Consider the following 17685-nt stretch of genomic DNA (forward strand, 5'->3'; position numbering starts at 1 on the left):
ACCGGTCATGAGAAGATGAACTGAGGACTAACCCAATCCTTATTCTCGCCCGCCAGCAACATTGATAAATGAGGAGGATCAAAAAAAGAGCTGAATAAAAGCATTAAACTACGACGAGCCTACACAAATTATATATACTTTCTTACTCCACTTAGTTATGCTTTGGCTTTGATGGATTAGATAGAATAAGGTTCAAAACATATAGTTTACTAACTCGAAAAGCGATGCTCGTGATGAAGGAATCTCAAAGATAATATACCACTAAGAGAGACAGAACATGTCCTTTATCTTTATCATCGCAACACAAATGACGAACTAAATGTTGCAAGAATAGGAAAATGCTAATAGGAACATGTCCACTTGCATCATTAATCATTAAGTTGAGGCCTTGAGATATCTTATTTCTCACATATAGAAGACAAGCTCATGTGGTACAGAGAAAACCTGGCACCGAGGTTGGGCTGAACACGTCTGGAACAGCTTCGTTGGCTTCGATCAATGGCAGGAGTTTCCTATATTTCGACGAAAAGCAAGTTGTAAAATGAGCAATGGATCGAGCATCCAAAAAATGTAGTAAATCTTACCGGTAGAGCCCATTGCAGACGAGTCTCCTATGGTTCAAAGAATTTCCCTTCGGTTCTTAGTCTTCCTGTTTTGACGAAATAATTGTCTTCAAATTAACTCAACTTCAATACCAGAAATATCAATCTCGATGGCCGTTTGGATAACATAAACTTAAACTTACGTGACGACGGGGAACAGCATAAGTCTTCCATCGATCTTGAAGGGCCCTGCAGCAGGCCAATACAATGATGCACTACCAACAAATACATTGGTAAAAAAGAAAAGACAACCTGGAAACTGATGGATATAATAAATGTCAATAAGAAGAATCAACAAGATCTCAGTAATGAAGCAAGGGAGGAATCTAGAGTAATCTGATGTTTTATGTTCATATCATAATTTTGTTTCTGCAATTTCTTGAACAAAATCAAAATTACCTTTCAGGGTCAGGTTTATCAAGAACATGTTTATCAACACCAGAGCCAACAAAAAAAATGCTTACTAGACATCAAACATTATTCACCACAACCAAAATCTTACTAGCGTCCTCTGAGGGTTGGGGCCAGTCACAATTCATGGCATGAGAAACACCTACATGCAGTTTACTTGCTGCGCTAGGCATAGAACTTGTCAAGGTTGCAGAGATTTCTGACATTTTAACCAATGCTTGTAAAACTTTGATGGTTATGTTATACATGCGACTCAATGAGATTGCACATGTTTTCAACCTTGACAACGTACCAATTGAATTCATAGAATGCTTAACGCTAGACAATCACAAGTGCATAAGCTCAATATACTAACAATGGATTCGACTACTAAGATATGTTAAGATCATGCAGAAGTACTACCACCATGAAACCATTTCAAGAGAGCCTGTAGTCAATAAGCTTCGGAATGTGGATTAAGGAGAGGAAGATTTACAAAGCAACAAACTAGTCGAGGGTTGTGATCGCTAACTATAATGCCCCCAAACCAACGGAGAGTCAGGACCGCCGGGAACAGTAAAACGCTGCAGTTCTCATAAGTTTTCCTACGAGAATTGCTAGTTCATCAGATAACTCAATCAGCAATCTCATAAAAAATCCATAAATACAATATATAATAAGTTTATCACATAACATCCAAACAAAAACTTATTACATCATGAGTCTTAAAAATTAGTAACATTAAGACAACACATTTTATTTCCTCCAAGCGAAACCATAGACGTGATCCAAAAAATTTTTATGAACAAACAATGGTCAGTAAATACCGAAACTCATATGCTAGCAAGACTTATTACAAAATAATATGTTTCTAAAATTCTATATTTTTTATGCATTAATACTTGCATTTAAAAATACACAAACTACCCTTTATACTTATAAAAGATCAAAACATAAACTTCATATGCATTTCAAATCATAACTTTTTATAACTAAGTGATCAAATCTCAGCTCATGTATAATCATAACTATAGCTGAGACTACATATTAGAACAAAAGTCATAAATCCAGACAAGATCAAGAACCATGTTTAACCCCCGTGATGTTGGTAATACATCTGCCCTTATGTGAAGGCCCAGAAGAAACTAGTTTTTGAACTTATAAACAAAAACCCCATTGATAACATCCAGACTGTCTAAACAATTGAAAATATCTTTTCAATGAATAAGATCATAAGCATATCATTTCAAATTTGGCATAATATATTATTTAAAACTACAATTATCAGACATCTTCTTATCATTTTAGACAAATGTAATATTGACATATATATGTTCAAAAATAAGTAATTGATTTAACACTTGCAAATCATATAATTTTATTGGTTGAAAACATATATATTATTACTTTTGTAAATAAACCAAACAGAATCATCGGACACTTATCTAGACTATTAAAACCAACACAATAATTAAGATTCTTCCTCTTTTCCCAAATCATTCAAATAGCATAAATCAATATAATAAAAAATAAAAACCTAAAATTATATTAATCTTTAATTTATTCCTTTATTCTTTCCTTCCTTAATAGTAATATTTTATTCTTATTCTTCTCTTTTCTTTTTTTTCCTCTCTAATATAATATTACATTAAAATCAATTAATCTATAATCGGATCTACTTTTATCATAAGACATACATAAATATAATTTTCTAAATTTAAAGTAACTCTCTTGATATAAAAATGAGACTTCAGTAAAATCACATGCTTTTTCAATTTCTTCTTTTTATTTTCTTTATGTCATTCTTGCCACTCATGCACAACAGCAGCCAAGAGCTTGCTGTCTGGCACTGTGGCTTACTACGACTGGTCATTTTTTTTTAATATTTCCTTTGCACTTCTCTTCTTCTTGTTGTAATACCTTCCCACACGTCATATCAAGTCGACGATGGCTTGTTGTGCGACACCAACTTCCCTTTTCTTCTTTCCTTTTTTCTCTTTCTTGCCTCATGTACCCTCTCTTCTCTATGTATAATCGAGCTCACATTATGGTACCGCATCTTTTCTTTTCTTTTCTTTTCTTTTCATTCTTTCTTCAGACTCATTTTTTCTTACATCTTCACTCAAGCAACCAAGCTTATTCCCCGATAGCACTCCATTTTAACTCTCTTTTTTAATCATTATAAGATAAAATTATATACCAAACAATGATCAAGATTCATATTACATTGAACTTTACCATAAACAGATCAAGATCCTTACTTTCTATAATTTAAAACCTTGATGAAGAAATCATAAAAGAATATTATAATGCTTACCTAGATCGATACTCTTTGGTGCAATCTTAATCTTTCGATCCCAAGATGAAGTCTTATTTTTGTTCTAGAGATCCCCAAGGAAAGAGTTTTTTCCCATAAGCAGAAGAGAGACGACTTTCGAGGAAACCAATACATGTTATGCACTAAAACACCCTAATACCTCATTTTTTTCAAATATACCCTCCTTGGTAATACTAATTGCACTTATGTCCCAAATAAATCTTATGGGTGTTACATTTTCCTTGAAAGAATAAGTTTATTCCTCTAAACTTAACATTCCTGAATTAAAAAATAGTTAAGGATAATTGATCAACCTCTAAATACCCTAATACCTCACTATGATTACTCCATGACATCTTATCATATAATATTATCATTCTTCTTAAAATTTGGTTATTTCTATCAACATAGGTTGCTCCTCATATGATAAATCTTTATTGCAAGGATTACATGAACTGGATCTTGAATATATGTCCTCAACACTGACATCATGTGAAGGTTTCAGTTAGGTAAACACTTTGATAGTTTATCACAAGGTTCTGGGCTCGAATCCCGCCTTCGTTACTTACCCTCTATACCAAAAAAAAAAAACTATTGGCATCATGAGCTCCAACGTTTGAAAACCTCAAATAATATAATACGTCTATAGCTCAATTTGCCACTTATTGTATATCTTATGATATTCATAAGACTTACCAAGGTATGCAATACCGTCTCGTATTGGTGTTTCGAGGTTGGCTTGGTATGGTACGGTACCGTGTACCGAGCAGTACGCCAAGGCGTACCGAGTGGTACACTTAATTTAGGTGTAAAACCTTCCGAAATTATCTGAAAAAAAAAAGTTAGGATAGGGTTTTTAAGTTAGAAATAAATATAGTAATAGCATAAGTTTAGCAAAATCAATGTAACTTAGGTAAGAATAGTATTAATATCTTTTTCGGGTTTTGAAGAATATCTTGTGCAAGGTTCGTATTTCAGTCCATTATAGATTGTCCTTATGTAAACAAATCTGTTGATTAGAAAGTTCTTCCTTTTAATCATCCCAAATTAACCTTGATTCAATTCACAAATCGTTGTTTTGTAGAGTTTAGGAGAGCACAAATATAAGAAAAAAAGAGTTTGAGATAGTTTAAGGGAGTATGAGAATGTAATGGAGTGAAATAGGGGAGAAGAAGGGTTTAAATACTATGAGAAAGGGCTCCAACGGTCAATTTGACTGTTGGAGCACTGTATCACTGTTACCGAGCGGTTTTAAATATTTCTTCCTCTTACTTTAGCACTACTACAGTGTAGCACTGTAGCATGTTCCATCCGGTAGCGAACGGTCAGTGTACCGGTATGCCATCGGATTGGTACGTACCGATCGTACTGGGCGATACTATTTGAAATTGTATACCTTAAGGCTTACACATAATTAATATTACAAAAAAAGGCATTTAGAAAAATGATATATTAGGATATTTTAATGCATAACATCTTTTATTTCTCGAAACTCATCTCTCTTTTGCTCATCGGAAGACACTTTCTCCTTGGGGATCTCCGGATCGAAAATATGGTTTCATCTTGGTATTGATAGCAAGAGATTAAGATCGTACTAAGGAGGATTGATCTAGGTAAGGATTATGATCCATTTTATTATATGATCTATTTTATTATTTCTTTATCGAAATTTTATATTATAGAAAGCACAAATCTTAATCTGTTTATATCATAAGTCCATCTAATATGAATCTTGATCTCTATTTAGTATATAATTTGATCTTATAATGAATAAAAAAAATAAAAAGGGAGTATCATTAGGTAGCTATGAACGAATAGGCTTGATTGCTTGAGAGAAGTGGGGAAAAAAAAATGAATGAAAGAATAGAAAACAAAGGTCCTACCAAAGTATGAACTCTATTATACATAGAGAAAACAGGGTACAAAAGAAAGAGAAGAGAAAAAACAAAAAATAAAGGGGAAGTTAGTGTCATAGCAAACCATCGTCGACTTGATGTGTCATGTCTTGGAAGGTATTACAGTAAGAGGAAGAAAAGTGTAAAAAGAAAAAAATTAAAAAAAAATGCCACACAGCAAGCCTGTGACTTATTGTCGTGCGTAAGAGGAAAGAGTATTAATTTGAGCATATATACATATACATATATACATATATATACGATTTTATCAAAATTTCATTTTTATACCAATAGAGTCACTTTAGATCTAGAAAAGTTATATTTATGTATGTTTTTGAGCTCTTATACTTTTTTACTAATAAAAAATAAAGAAAATTATTAATTATTTTGTTTTAATCCTTCAAATATAATATGATCCTAGAGTGGGGAAAAAGAAAAAAGAGTAAGAATAAGAATACATGAGCACACTTAAGAAAGGAAAGAAGAAATAGACAATAATATGATTTTAGAATTTATTCTTTATTATATTGAAGAAGATGAATGATTGATCTTAATTATTATATCAATTCTAATAGTCCACAAACAAAATTAATTATATATATATATATATATTTGTAATCAATAAAATTATATGTTTTGAAAGAGTTAATGAATTATTAATTTAAAAATTATCTACATCGATATTACATTTATTTAAAATGATTAAAAAATATTTGAATATTATAATTTTAAATGATATATTATTTGTCAGATTTGAAATGATATGTATAACATGTTCATTGAAAAGATATGGTGATACATTATTTTTAGTAGTTTTTAATTGCTTAGTGAGTTTGGCTATAATCTGACCTTACCAATGAGGTTATACATTGGTTATGATTATAGAAACTAATTTCTTCTATGCTTCTAGACTTTGACATAGGAATAAATGCATTATCAACACCATAGGGGTTAAAGATGGTTCTGAATTTTATCATAGGATATAGTATGATCATAGTCGTTAGCATTTGATTTGTACCCTATAGTTATGACTATTTAAGTTTAGATGTGAACTGCTAATTATATTTATCTATAATTAGTAAATGGTATCCTTTTGCACCTAAATGATGTGTATTGACCTAGATTTTTATTATGAAAATATATTCAAATGATTGTGTTTTGAAACTTATCCAATATCATTTATATGTTAAAAGGTTATGGTTTGAAATGCATAAAAAAAATTTTGTATTGATCTTAAAGGAAGGTTATCTATGTGTATTTTTAAATGCAATTATAAATGCATGAAAAATATAAAAGTTTAGGAAAATATTCTTTTGTAATAAGTCTAGCTAGCATATAAATTTCGATGCTTATCGAGTTGTGTTTACACGTACCTCTATTGTCAAAAATGTTCATACCAAGTCTATAGTCTCCCTTGAAGAAAGAAAATGTGTTGTTTTAATGTTTCTAACTTTTGGGACTATGTAATGTATGTTTGTTTGGATGTTATGTGGTGAACTTATTATGTATGTATTTGGAAGTATGGTTTGTTATAAATGTTATTTATGAATATTTTGTAGGATGACTGATTGAGTTATGTTTAAGTGCATGGATTCAGGTTTTGGGTTTTGTATGGGTTTAGGCCTTACAATTCTTGTAGAGAAACTTATGAGAATTATGGTGCTATGGATTTAGGCTTTGCAATTCTCGTAGAGAAACTTATGAGAATTATGGTGTTACATAGGTCACGGCTTTCCACTGGTTGGGGGCATTACAATTTATAATATTAGAGCCTATATCATGTTAAGTTAAGAGGGTTGTTAAAACAAAACAACTTGGGAGTTTACTTTCTAATATGATATGTCTTGGAAGTTGAATAATTACTTGACATAAGGATCAGCATACAAGTGATTGTCATACATATTTGTGATTATTGCATAGTTATTAATTCTAATGATGTTTTGACTATCTAGTTGAATTTAAGATGAAAGATTTTGATATTGTCTTTCTAATTGATTGGTAGAAAGAAATATAAAGGTTATTTAATAATGTTGACATTCAATCAAGGTAATATGAACTTGATAAATATTATAATGATATATTATTACTGGTACTTCCTAGAAGAATTGATTGAATTATTATTAGATAAAGGTTGAATTTCTTATTCATTTAATACCTTGTATTGGATTGACAATGAAAAGCTCCCAATGAAATGACATTCGTTAAATTGAAAGAATTATTGAAAAACTACTATTTATTCATGATAACATGCAGCTCATGCCACACAAAGGAGCTTAAAAGCTCCTGATAGAATGACATTAGTTAAATTAAGTTGATTACGAGAACAAGTGCAACTTCTGTTCTTTCTTGTACAACTTCCTAAATAATTAAGCATGAAGAAAAGATATTGAAACTAATTCCATCTAGTTTACATGGGAACCCTCAAACTATAACCATAAGGAATATTACTAAAGACACAACATAACACTATCTTATTTAAAGAAAAGAACATTTTCAATTTTGATTGGAATGCAGACCACCTTTTTTGTTAACACTAGTCTCACCACTCAATAATTTCATTCATGTTGCATCAACCAAAATGAAATTCATTCAATATCTTATTGAAGAGCAAGTGACATAGAACAAAAGGATATCAAAGCATTTATAAATCCAGATATAGTACCAATATCTCATACAACAACATTGAGAATAAATGATTGTACACTACTGACACCGTTTTAGCAAAAGATTAGACAATTCAAAAAAAAAAAATTCTTTTCCTCTAATCGAGAATAAACAAACACAAAGCCAGAAATTGAGACCAAAAAACTAGCATCATGCTGAAGAACAGAAATTTTTTGAAGTAAGCAAAACATACAATAAAAAACTTCATTTACTAATATCAAACATCAAAACAACCATAAAATCACATAGGAGACTTGGTTGATCTCTCACTTGCGAATTTTTTACCATTTTTAATCAGTAATTATCATGACCATGTTAGAAGAAGAACAACTCAATGATGAACCACCTAGAGGACATTCATGCACTAATTCATTTATAAAATAGGGAAGAAAGGACAAAGAAAAATAAATGACAAAATCGAAGATGCCAACACCATTTTCCATGGTGACCATGGCCAAGAAAAATCATATGCTTTAGAACCCTGAAATGGTGCAGTCACCGGAAGATCTGCAACCCATCGTGCTCAAATAACCTCAATACAATTGACCCACGATCCTCTCAGCCCCATCATGGAATATGTTCATATCACTAATTACTTCAAAATTTAAGTCATAACACGTTATTCCTCACACAGATTCTGAAATTAGTATTAGATAACAAATAATAATACATGAATTAAGTTAACTACATTCCAATTCAGAAACGTTGTGAAATAAAACAAATTCAAAGAAAGGTAATAACGACAAAATAAACCAATGCAAAATAACAGGAAATGAATTTAGAATTTTCGTATCCACTCGTAAATTGGAAAAGCTAGAATGACAATGGTATCTACACCGGCCTCTGCGATTTCCATTCCAAACTAGAGTACGACACCAACCCAGCAAGGCCATGCTTAATCATCCTCACCATCCAATACCACCACATTTTATCCTTATATTAGAGCATTAAAAAAAAAGCATACCTATCATCGATCTGATACGAAAATCCACACATTCGCGTCGACAATCAAACAAATACGAACCGAAATCATATCTTTAATTCTAATCAAAATGTACAGCATAGAATATTCATCGAGACCGAAAGAAAAAAAAAGGAGAAGAAAAGAAGGTTGCTTTAAATACATCAATCATAATGTAATACTAAATTTAAAGAAAATAGCAAAATATCTCATAAATTAAAAGAGTGAGTCAGAGACAAAAAAACCCGAAAGCGAATTAGATACTGTCCCAAGGCTACTTCTCGCCCATGCTTGGCTTTGATGGCGCAGTTCACACGCATGGGGCACATCTTGGACCTCGGAAGCCCTAGCCGTAAAGCGTGGGCAAGCTCTGCGAGGAAAACGATCGGAGGGGCCAGTCGATGGGAGTTTAATGACCGTCCCTTCCTTGCCGAGATGGCCGGTTTGGACCTGGATCTCACGGATTTGGATCTCACGGACAAGATTCAAAATTGAAGATCCAAGCGTTGGATTTGATCTACCCGATTCATTTATGTCGTCAGCATGCAACCTGACTTTGCGATCCAAAAATTAAACTAAATGGTAAATCTCAATTTGATAAGGGACTACCAGGTCAGCTATGGAGTAGTCCAATTCAAAAGGCGCATGTGAGGGTAAGGAAGATCCAACGGACTTATGAGCAAAGGGCTTAGGACTCAACGATAGACGTCAATCTGATAAGGGACCATCAGGCCAGTATCAGTGTAGAGGTGTAAAAAGATAAAGGAGATCCCGTGAACTTATGAGTCCTTTATTCCCATACTCCTTAATCAACGTGGGACTAAACGATTTTATCATAATTTATTACATAATTTGATGTCCGGAAATAGAAGAAGAAAGCACTCTTCTTTTTTTATTTATTAATTTCTCTGGAATCTTCCTTTATTTCGGGCCAAAAGGAAGGGAACATTTCTTTTTGTTGCTTATTGTATGCCACCGTATGCTGACAAGAGAAAGAAAGACGAACCAAGTATACTGCCCGACGCCGTAAGCCACATGAGCTCTTTCCCCCTCTCGCTAACGCGAAGTCGTACAAGCATCTTTCTTTACCCTTTGCTCTTCCAACTCGCTTTCTGAGAGGTCTCTTCGATCCGTATACTCCTTCACCTTGCTTTCCTTTTCATTTTACAGAAGTGGTAAAAGATGGCCAAAATCCCTACTTTTCATAGAATTATTTCCTCGTTTGACAAGTAAAGCCAGAGAACAAAGAGAGGAGGACGTCAAACCTAAACCATGCGTTCCCCCACACAATGTATTTCACCTTGCCATCAATTCATCTATGCATCTTCAAATAAGACTCGAATGCATCTCTCTCTCTCTCTCTCTCTCTCTCTCTCTCTCTCTCTTTTCTTCGCTCTGGAAGTCAATTCATTGCCGAGAGATGGCGGTCGCCAACAACAAAGTTAATCCTCGTGCAATGCCTGATCTCCACTCGCACGCAATGCCAGGGGTTGATCCAGTCACTCGTGTCGTGGTCGAGCGAGCCAAAGGGAGCTCAGCGCACGGAGCCGGTGAAAGTATTCGGCAATGGCTAGCAAAGATCGTGCCATCTGCCTGGTCGTCAAGATCTGGTAAAGCCGGTGAAGTGTCTGCTGCCGCAGGTTATCTGCCTGAAACCATTCATGCTGTCATCATTACCCACAATATCTTACTTCCAGTATTGGGTGAATTCGCAATGCTAAAGACAAATAAAATTTGACTTGCAGTGCACAACAAAGAGATGCTATGGAACATCGACTAACATGATTTTTCTGAAGCAAGTGACGTTTATGCCGATCTTAAAATGTTGCGGCTGCATTTGGTCATGAGAGACTTGATGAACAACCTTATATTTTCTGCAAGTATTCTGATCAGCAAACCAACTCCTTGTTTTCTAAATGCATATTCTAGAAATGCATGTAGACCCATAATTCATATATTGCTACTATAGAATTTGCTTTCATCCTACCATGCTTGTCAAATGATATCAGTGTTCTTTGTCAAACTACAAACCAATTATTCAACCTACATTTTTGAACATTGTTTTCAGTGGTTCAAGAATCTTGATATAGATTATGGTCTAGAAATCAATGACAACGAAGCATAAAAGTTCTATCAAGTTACCACCTAACCCATGACAACAGATACCCCAACAATGACTAGTCATAAAAGTGAGTAGGAGAGTCAACCCAATCCCCACAGAACCCACCCCTTCGACGGCATCTTCCCCACACTTGGGTCAGGATGCCAGGCCTCGACTGGTTTAGAAGTGAATCTATGAACGTTGTCCTTTTACACCGAGAAAATAAAAAAGGAATAGTTATATAGAGCTGAAGCTTACTTGTCGAATGAAGCCCTCTAAGGTGGTGAGCTTGTTCATGGCCATGGCCATCTGACCCATGTAATCGGCCACGTTGGAGGGGTAGCTCAGCGCGTCGGAGGTGATGGTGTCCGAGAGAGATTGGTTGAGGGCTTCCAGTCCTTGGCTAAGTGCTTCCTCCGTCTCCTGCGTCGACTGCTGCAGTCCGCAAACCCCCAAGATCTGCTCCTCCGTCAATGGCTCCATGTGGCTCAAAAGCATCTAACAATCATAATCATCGAGCACCATCAAGGAGAGAACTCTCATGTAGCATATGCAGCGAAAAGTAAAAGGCGTATGAGATGACGCTGCAAGTGAGTCTCGAGCCTTAATTTCTAGGTCAAGTTACTGAAGGGTCGAAGGACACTGCAAAAGAGACGGAAAGAATTAACTGGCAGGTCATGCTTGCACGGCTCAATGGCTGGTTGCGTAGAATGGTCTGGTTCTTCATCCCTTTCCAGAGCAAAACCAGCACACCTTTATGGCATACAAGAAGACAATACCACTTCCCTTCCCGTTGCAGGTAATGGAAAATCTTTCTTCCATCATGGTTGCCATCAAATGCCCATGCCTCCTACTGTACTTCCACATCACCCCATGACAGTCATGTCAAAATAGTATCTACTGGAGAATCGAGCTAAACCGAGTTAGTAGTTACTTAACCTTTCCATTAAGCAACGACTCCATCTTCCTTTTAATATTTAAGAACTACATATGCAGATGAATAAAACTCTTCGCCCAATGGCTGCAATGATATTCCAAGTGTAGTGGTTCATCTTTGAACAAATGGCGACAGAAAAAGACTGTCGGCTGGAACAGATGATTATTCAAATGAGAATCTTACCATTTGGTGATGTCATTCTCAAGTAAACTAACTAAAGGTCCTCTTGTCTTGCTAAACAGCCGACACTGTCTATTTAAAACCCTGTTATACTTAAATGTGTTCTCTGTTAGGTTTATCATGGCAACTGTTAAGAGTACTGACAGGGTCCAGGGTTTGATGGATATGATTGACCAGTCTCGGATGTAATTGCTAGGTCTACGTTGGGTTTTAATCCCCAGTGTTCTCGACACGCATGCATGCAAGAGATCATGTTAAAGGTTTGGGTTTGGGGTAGGTTGCGAAGGACCTTGATGAGCTCGGAGGGGCGGAAGCCGCCCATCCACATGAAGCAGCGCTCGGCGGGGGTCATCCATACGCCGGAGATGAGGTGGAAGACGTCCGACCTGATGACGATGTTCTTGAGATTCACCATCTGATCGTGGTGCGCGAGGCAACTGTCGACAAACATCCGTAGATGGTTCTCCGGCTGGTGCTCCTGCACCGCTGCACGGAGCTCGCACATAAGCCTATGGTGCTCCTCCAGCCACCTCATGTATTCCATATCGAACATGGCTGCATCTGAGGTCGCACCATCCGCATCAGAAGTAACCCCGCATACCATTAACGACATTGCAACGAAGAAACAATATTTGGTACAGGATGTTACCTGCGCTGAGCCCGCCGACGACGGCGGGGAGGCCTTGATCCTCGAGGAGAGCTCCACCACCAAATGATAGACCCTTCAATAAGCACGTCTGTTTTGTTTAGAGATTGAAGGAGGAGTTGGAAAGCGCGTTCGCTGGCGCAAACATGTGTACGAGAGAAGAGCGTAAGAGAATTGGTACTTGTGATCTTGCCCTTTGAAGCTCTTGCTCAAGGTGAGTGAGCTTGATCCTACTGGTCTCTAGCTGTTGAATGTAGGCCTGCAGAACGAAAGGAGGAATTGTTGGCCACAAGCGACAGGTTTTGGGATGACAGATTCTCATTCTGCGTTAATTGTCTGACCTTCTTCCTGAGCCTGCTTTTCCTGGCTGCCTCCCTATTCTGTGCAAGCCTTCTCAATGTCTGCCCACAAATAAAATAAACACAATAATGTTAGACAGATCTTATACTTCCAAAGAAACAGTTAAGAACCAAGTATAGAAAGATCTACACTAGCTCACCTTAGGATCTGATGTCTTGGACCCAGATGTGCCCTTTCCGTTCCCTTCCTTCTGAAGCCAGAAAGATAGCATAATGTACACAACAAGAACATGCAAAGAAGAAAGCTCTGAGAGAGATGGATGGTAGCTTGTCAACCTTAACCGATGCTGCTTTGGAATCCTTTCCTCGCTCAGGCAGAAGCGGGAGATCATTTTTAGTGTCGCCCAACTCCATGGCCTGGTCCGATGACTTCTTAGAGCCACTGCTTGCTGGAGAATCCAAACTCATTCCACCCTATGAATAATGGATATCATATGAACTCCTAACCATACAACAACCACCAAAGACTAAAGTAGATGTATCGAAAGACCACGGAAGCGCAAGCGAAGTCGAATTCCAACCCGGCGTACCTTTGTCGAAGGCTCTACATGCATGGGCTGAGAAGGGAAAATGTTCAAAGTCTCTGCACATATGAAGTCATGTAAGCATTAGATCCCCTCGAGTTGCACCTCAAAGCAACATCGAACCAGAAGACTATAAATGGGCAACGGTTCCTCTTTAAGAATAAAAGGGACCAACTTTTGACTCCACAGACAAAATCATGACAGAAAAATGAAACTTTTCCAGAGAGAAACAGACTCATAGGAGATTGTGTGTCTGACAGAGAGCGAAAGCAAAAGAAGCATGAGACAGATGGAGTCGGAAAAAAAATCAAAGAGATTACAGAAATCGATCTCTACACCTCGGAAAAGAAAGAGATCACAGAAATCGATTTCTACACAAGAACTTCCAGTGTAATCATTAGCTGTTCGTTACATGTCACAGTCTACAATAAATATCGAGATTATTCAGATAAACTAAGTTTGAGAAAGATTAGATGCCAGATTTGGAGTCTTATCAGCCAAAATCTGGCCAATTACACAGTACGGCAAGATCTGTTGGGCATGATGTTCTCATGACCCAAAAAGGCTCCTGGGAAAGGAATCTCAAATAGCCATCTGATTCCCGTTCTTCATCCTGCTAGTTCCTTTGGTGTGATAACCTTTTTTTGGGTGTCAGGTAATCATGTGATATATAGGCGAAGAAGGCGGTATCAGAGGGTATTAAAAGAAGCGACGATGGAATGGAAGGACTTACGTCTTTGTTCTTGAGCCGGCGATGATGAGTGATCCTGCCCATCTAAATACATGAACAGTGCTTGATCCAGCTCTCCCAAGTCGTAAGCTCCGGCCTCGTTGCTTCTCCTGCATCATATCAGCACAAGATTTCCAATAACCACGAACAATCGCCCCAACTCATGCTACTACTCGTGAAATGAATTTAAGCTAACTTGTCGCCAAGAAAAGAACCCACTTCCATCAATTGAATTTTAAGTTATATTTTCGCATGTCTATGTACCAAAACCTTCAAATTTCTTTACCAAAATGAAGAGTTTTATGATCACTAGACTCCTAGAAGCAAATCTACACCACGTTGGAACAAAACCGTCCTAGAAAACCCGGGAACAAACTTGGTAATCTTTCATTCTATAGACATGCGATAGGAACCTAGAGCAAGAACATAGCTATCAAGAACATATAACCAAACCATTTCCTATCGATGTATCGCATACGAGAAAAAGACAACTTTCCTCCGCTCAAAACACATGAAAAAAAGAAGAGAATAATTTTCGAGACATGGCTAGTGGCCAGGTCCAGCGAGATGAGTAGTACATGAAGCTTCCATGCATGACGGAGGAGGAGGACGAAGAAGGATGAATCATGGCGAAGGAGATCTGCTGCGGCTGCCCCTGGCTGGAACTCCCCTTGTTCGCCATCAAATTCCTCGCCAGAACCTCCTTTTCTGGCTCTGCTTGCTTCTCTCTCTATTTCCCTCCCGCTTGGGCCAAAACAGCTCATTAATGGCGAAACCGATTTCGTTCTTTACTCATTGGCGATCTCTCTGTGCTCCAGATGGTCTAAGAAAGCCGATCTCTCTCTCTTTCTCTCTCTCTCTCTCTCCTCCTGGGGATCCTAAAGTTAATCTGCCACCACTACCGCTGCTACTAGTAGTTTCAAAGGAAATATGAAGGCCATAGAGGCGTGCACCATTTTATTTTCTGAAGCGTTAGTGGAGTTGCTTCGAGATAGACAAGAGGGGAAGGAGGGCGGTAAAGTGACCTCCCTAACGGAACCAGATAACGCGGACAAGAAACGCCGTAAACCAATTGAAAGCTACATTGGGAGAAAGTGGACACCGCTTCCGGCCGTGAGCTGATCCAAGGGCGGTTTTCCGAACGTTGGTTCGGCTTACCTATTTTACTTGGACCGTATTGCCCCTATCTCACACTGAACAGTGACATAAAAATGGGTTTTCCATAATCATTCGCCTTGCATAAGCGACCATTGAATCCTAATAGTGATGAGGTTGACTGGTCAATTTGTACGTTGCTACCTTGAGATGTCCTACATGAATGTGGATAACGTAGGTATTGTACACTTGGCCCAAAACGTTGTAGCGTTCATATTAGAAGATGTTCGGACCACGAAGTAGTTTAGGAAGTATGCGAGCTGTAGTCTCCACGCTCATAAATGACTCCGAGATATCAGAAATGTTCTTTTGGACTGCTCGGAGTCGTACATGGCACCTGTGTTGAATGGGCTACGTCTTTTGACACTTGATTCCTTTGCCGTAGCTTTTCTTGCAGCGGATGGCACCGACTTTTTGGACCATGGAAAGATTAAGTACACGCGGTCGATTGGGTTAATTAATTAGGTCATCTTAATTAACGGAAGGATTTGGGCGTTTTCGTCTTTCCACCGTTCGCGTGGGATCCTCGACGACGGCTGACGCAATCGCCACGGTTCTCGGGGGACCACGTGGCCGGTGGGAGAGCCCGGCCCGTCTTCCCGTCTCTGGAAAGTTGGGGAGCGTTGGACGGCGGACCCCACTTGATCCGAGAGCGGGACCAGTACGGACGGCCGCGATCTCCTCCGTCAGAACCCCATCGCGCCCACTCCACGACTCGGCCTCACCCCACAGGCCGGGGGACGACTCCACTTCGTGGGCTCCGGTGCAACCACTTATAACCTGTGGGGTATGTGGCTGGGTGCCTTTCGATGCGACCTTTGTGTCGACAAGAGGCGGGAGGGCCCCACTAAAACCCTGCGTTGCTTTGAGCGTTCCCCCTCGGCGGTCCAACAACTCCCGCAACGTGGCCTTTTTCTGTGGGACCAGCGCATAAAATAGTATGCGGAGAAACCAAACGATTCATACACCCTCGCCATTCTTCCTACTCTAGTCAAATATTAAACTCGTGGACAGCCAGCCAGATGAAGAAGAGAGGTTTATTGTATGTACACCCTTGTTGTATCCTACTTGACTTAACGGGAGAACGACGGTATACTAATCCCACTTGACATCAGGGGTGAATTAGACTGCTGGTTAGATCCATTGCACAGAAGATGGAAAGCAAGCAGAGATTTTGTTGACTGTTCTTTGTTTATAGTTTGTATATAGAGTTCTTGTTGTTGTCTGTTGCCTAAAGCTTCCTAGTGACCTTCTGGTGTAGTTGTGCAAGAAGGCTGCACCTTTTAGAAAGGGAAGGATCCTTTCCTTGATTTCTTTTAGAACAAACGAAAGAGAGAGTGCGCGTGTGTATGTATATTTTGAACATGAACAAGAAGACCCTGTGCATCTTCAGAATGAAATGGAGGTTAAAGCTTGCCAAGATATGGTTTCAGAGTGCAGAGTTTAATGGTTTTAGAGTAATAACACTTGTGATGCTGGCATGTAGCAGCCAACATATATGTTTACATGAATCTCCAGACACAAAATGCTTTTGGTGCTACAGCTGATGCTTGCTACAGTCAATCTAAAGCATTTATATTCAGGATAAAACAAGGATTGAACAAGCGTCTTTGTAGCTAACGTATCTTCCAGGTTCAGATAACTCGTACCTGCTCTGGTGCACTAAACCTAGCTACTATTCTTAAAACAGATACATAACGATGAAAGGCTTCTTATGTCGTTAAACTCGATGAACTACGAACTCACATCTATCAGCCATAGACCTCTAGATATATTTCCCAAGCATCATGTCTTCTTCTACAGTAATAATAATCTTAGTCAAACATTGTTATACATCTTAACGTTGAAAGAAGCATAGTATACGCGTCCCTCGTTGCTTGCAAACACAAGAAAACTATAAGCATTAAAACACAAGGCTATCGACAACCACCTACTTGAGATTTAAGTAGACATTTTGCTTGGCGACTTTCTTCTTAACAGTAACATCAGAAGGCTATTGAAAACACAAGAGGAGGAGCGATCAGGTGCAACTGGAGATTAACTACTTCACTGTCCTTTTTTCTGGATACCGACTGATACGAAACATATCGGAGGAAGAAGTCTGACAACAACATCATGTCTTCAACGCCTTTTTATTAATAAATCGTTTTCACTGTCAACTTCAAAGAAGTTGGACTATTCTAATTGTGCGAGGGAAATAGGAACAGGAAGCCTTGTGTCACAT

General features: G+C 37.9%; 1 protein-coding gene and 2 long non-coding RNA genes across 8 annotated transcripts; 1 reads left to right on the plus strand and 2 right to left on the minus strand.

Moving 5' to 3' along the window:
- Window positions 1–269: 269 nt before the first annotated feature.
- Window positions 270–9231, minus strand: LOC135620197 (uncharacterized). The gene is made up of 4 exons (XR_010489650.1): window positions 9075–9231; window positions 746–791; window positions 585–649; window positions 270–512 (listed from the first exon to the last, which is right to left on the minus strand). It is a non-coding gene; the product is annotated as an uncharacterized LOC135620197 (long non-coding RNA).
- A 1097-nt stretch (window positions 9232–10328) lies between these two features.
- Window positions 10329–15254, minus strand: LOC135620201 (bZIP transcription factor TGA10-like). Of its 6 annotated transcripts, none has more exons than XM_065122940.1 (11): window positions 14885–15254; window positions 14310–14416; window positions 13583–13635; window positions 13329–13466; window positions 13193–13240; window positions 13035–13094; window positions 12875–12952; window positions 12697–12784; window positions 12337–12608; window positions 11189–11428; window positions 10329–10493 (listed from the first exon to the last, which is right to left on the minus strand). In XM_065122940.1, the coding sequence occupies exons 1-11, from the start codon at window positions 14986–14988 to the stop codon at window positions 10329–10331; spliced, it is 1353 nt and encodes a 450-aa protein (XP_064979012.1). In that variant the 5' UTR covers window positions 14989–15254. The 6 variants fall into 6 exon arrangements, with proteins under 6 accessions (XP_064979012.1, XP_064979007.1, XP_064979021.1 ...); XM_065122935.1 differs by having other exon boundaries at window positions 13193–13243; window positions 14885–15253; XM_065122949.1 differs by having other exon boundaries at window positions 12697–12769; window positions 13193–13243; window positions 14885–15251.
- Window positions 10332–10815, plus strand: LOC135620217 (uncharacterized). Its single transcript, XR_010489662.1, has 2 exons — window positions 10332–10469; window positions 10575–10815. It is a non-coding gene; the product is annotated as an uncharacterized LOC135620217 (long non-coding RNA).
- Window positions 15255–17685: the final 2431 nt, after the last annotated feature.

This window comes from Musa acuminata, chromosome BXJ1-3 (assembly GCF_036884655.1).
Source record: "Musa acuminata AAA Group cultivar baxijiao chromosome BXJ1-3, Cavendish_Baxijiao_AAA, whole genome shotgun sequence".
In the NCBI taxonomy this organism is placed as follows: Eukaryota; Viridiplantae; Streptophyta; class Magnoliopsida; order Zingiberales; family Musaceae; genus Musa; species Musa acuminata.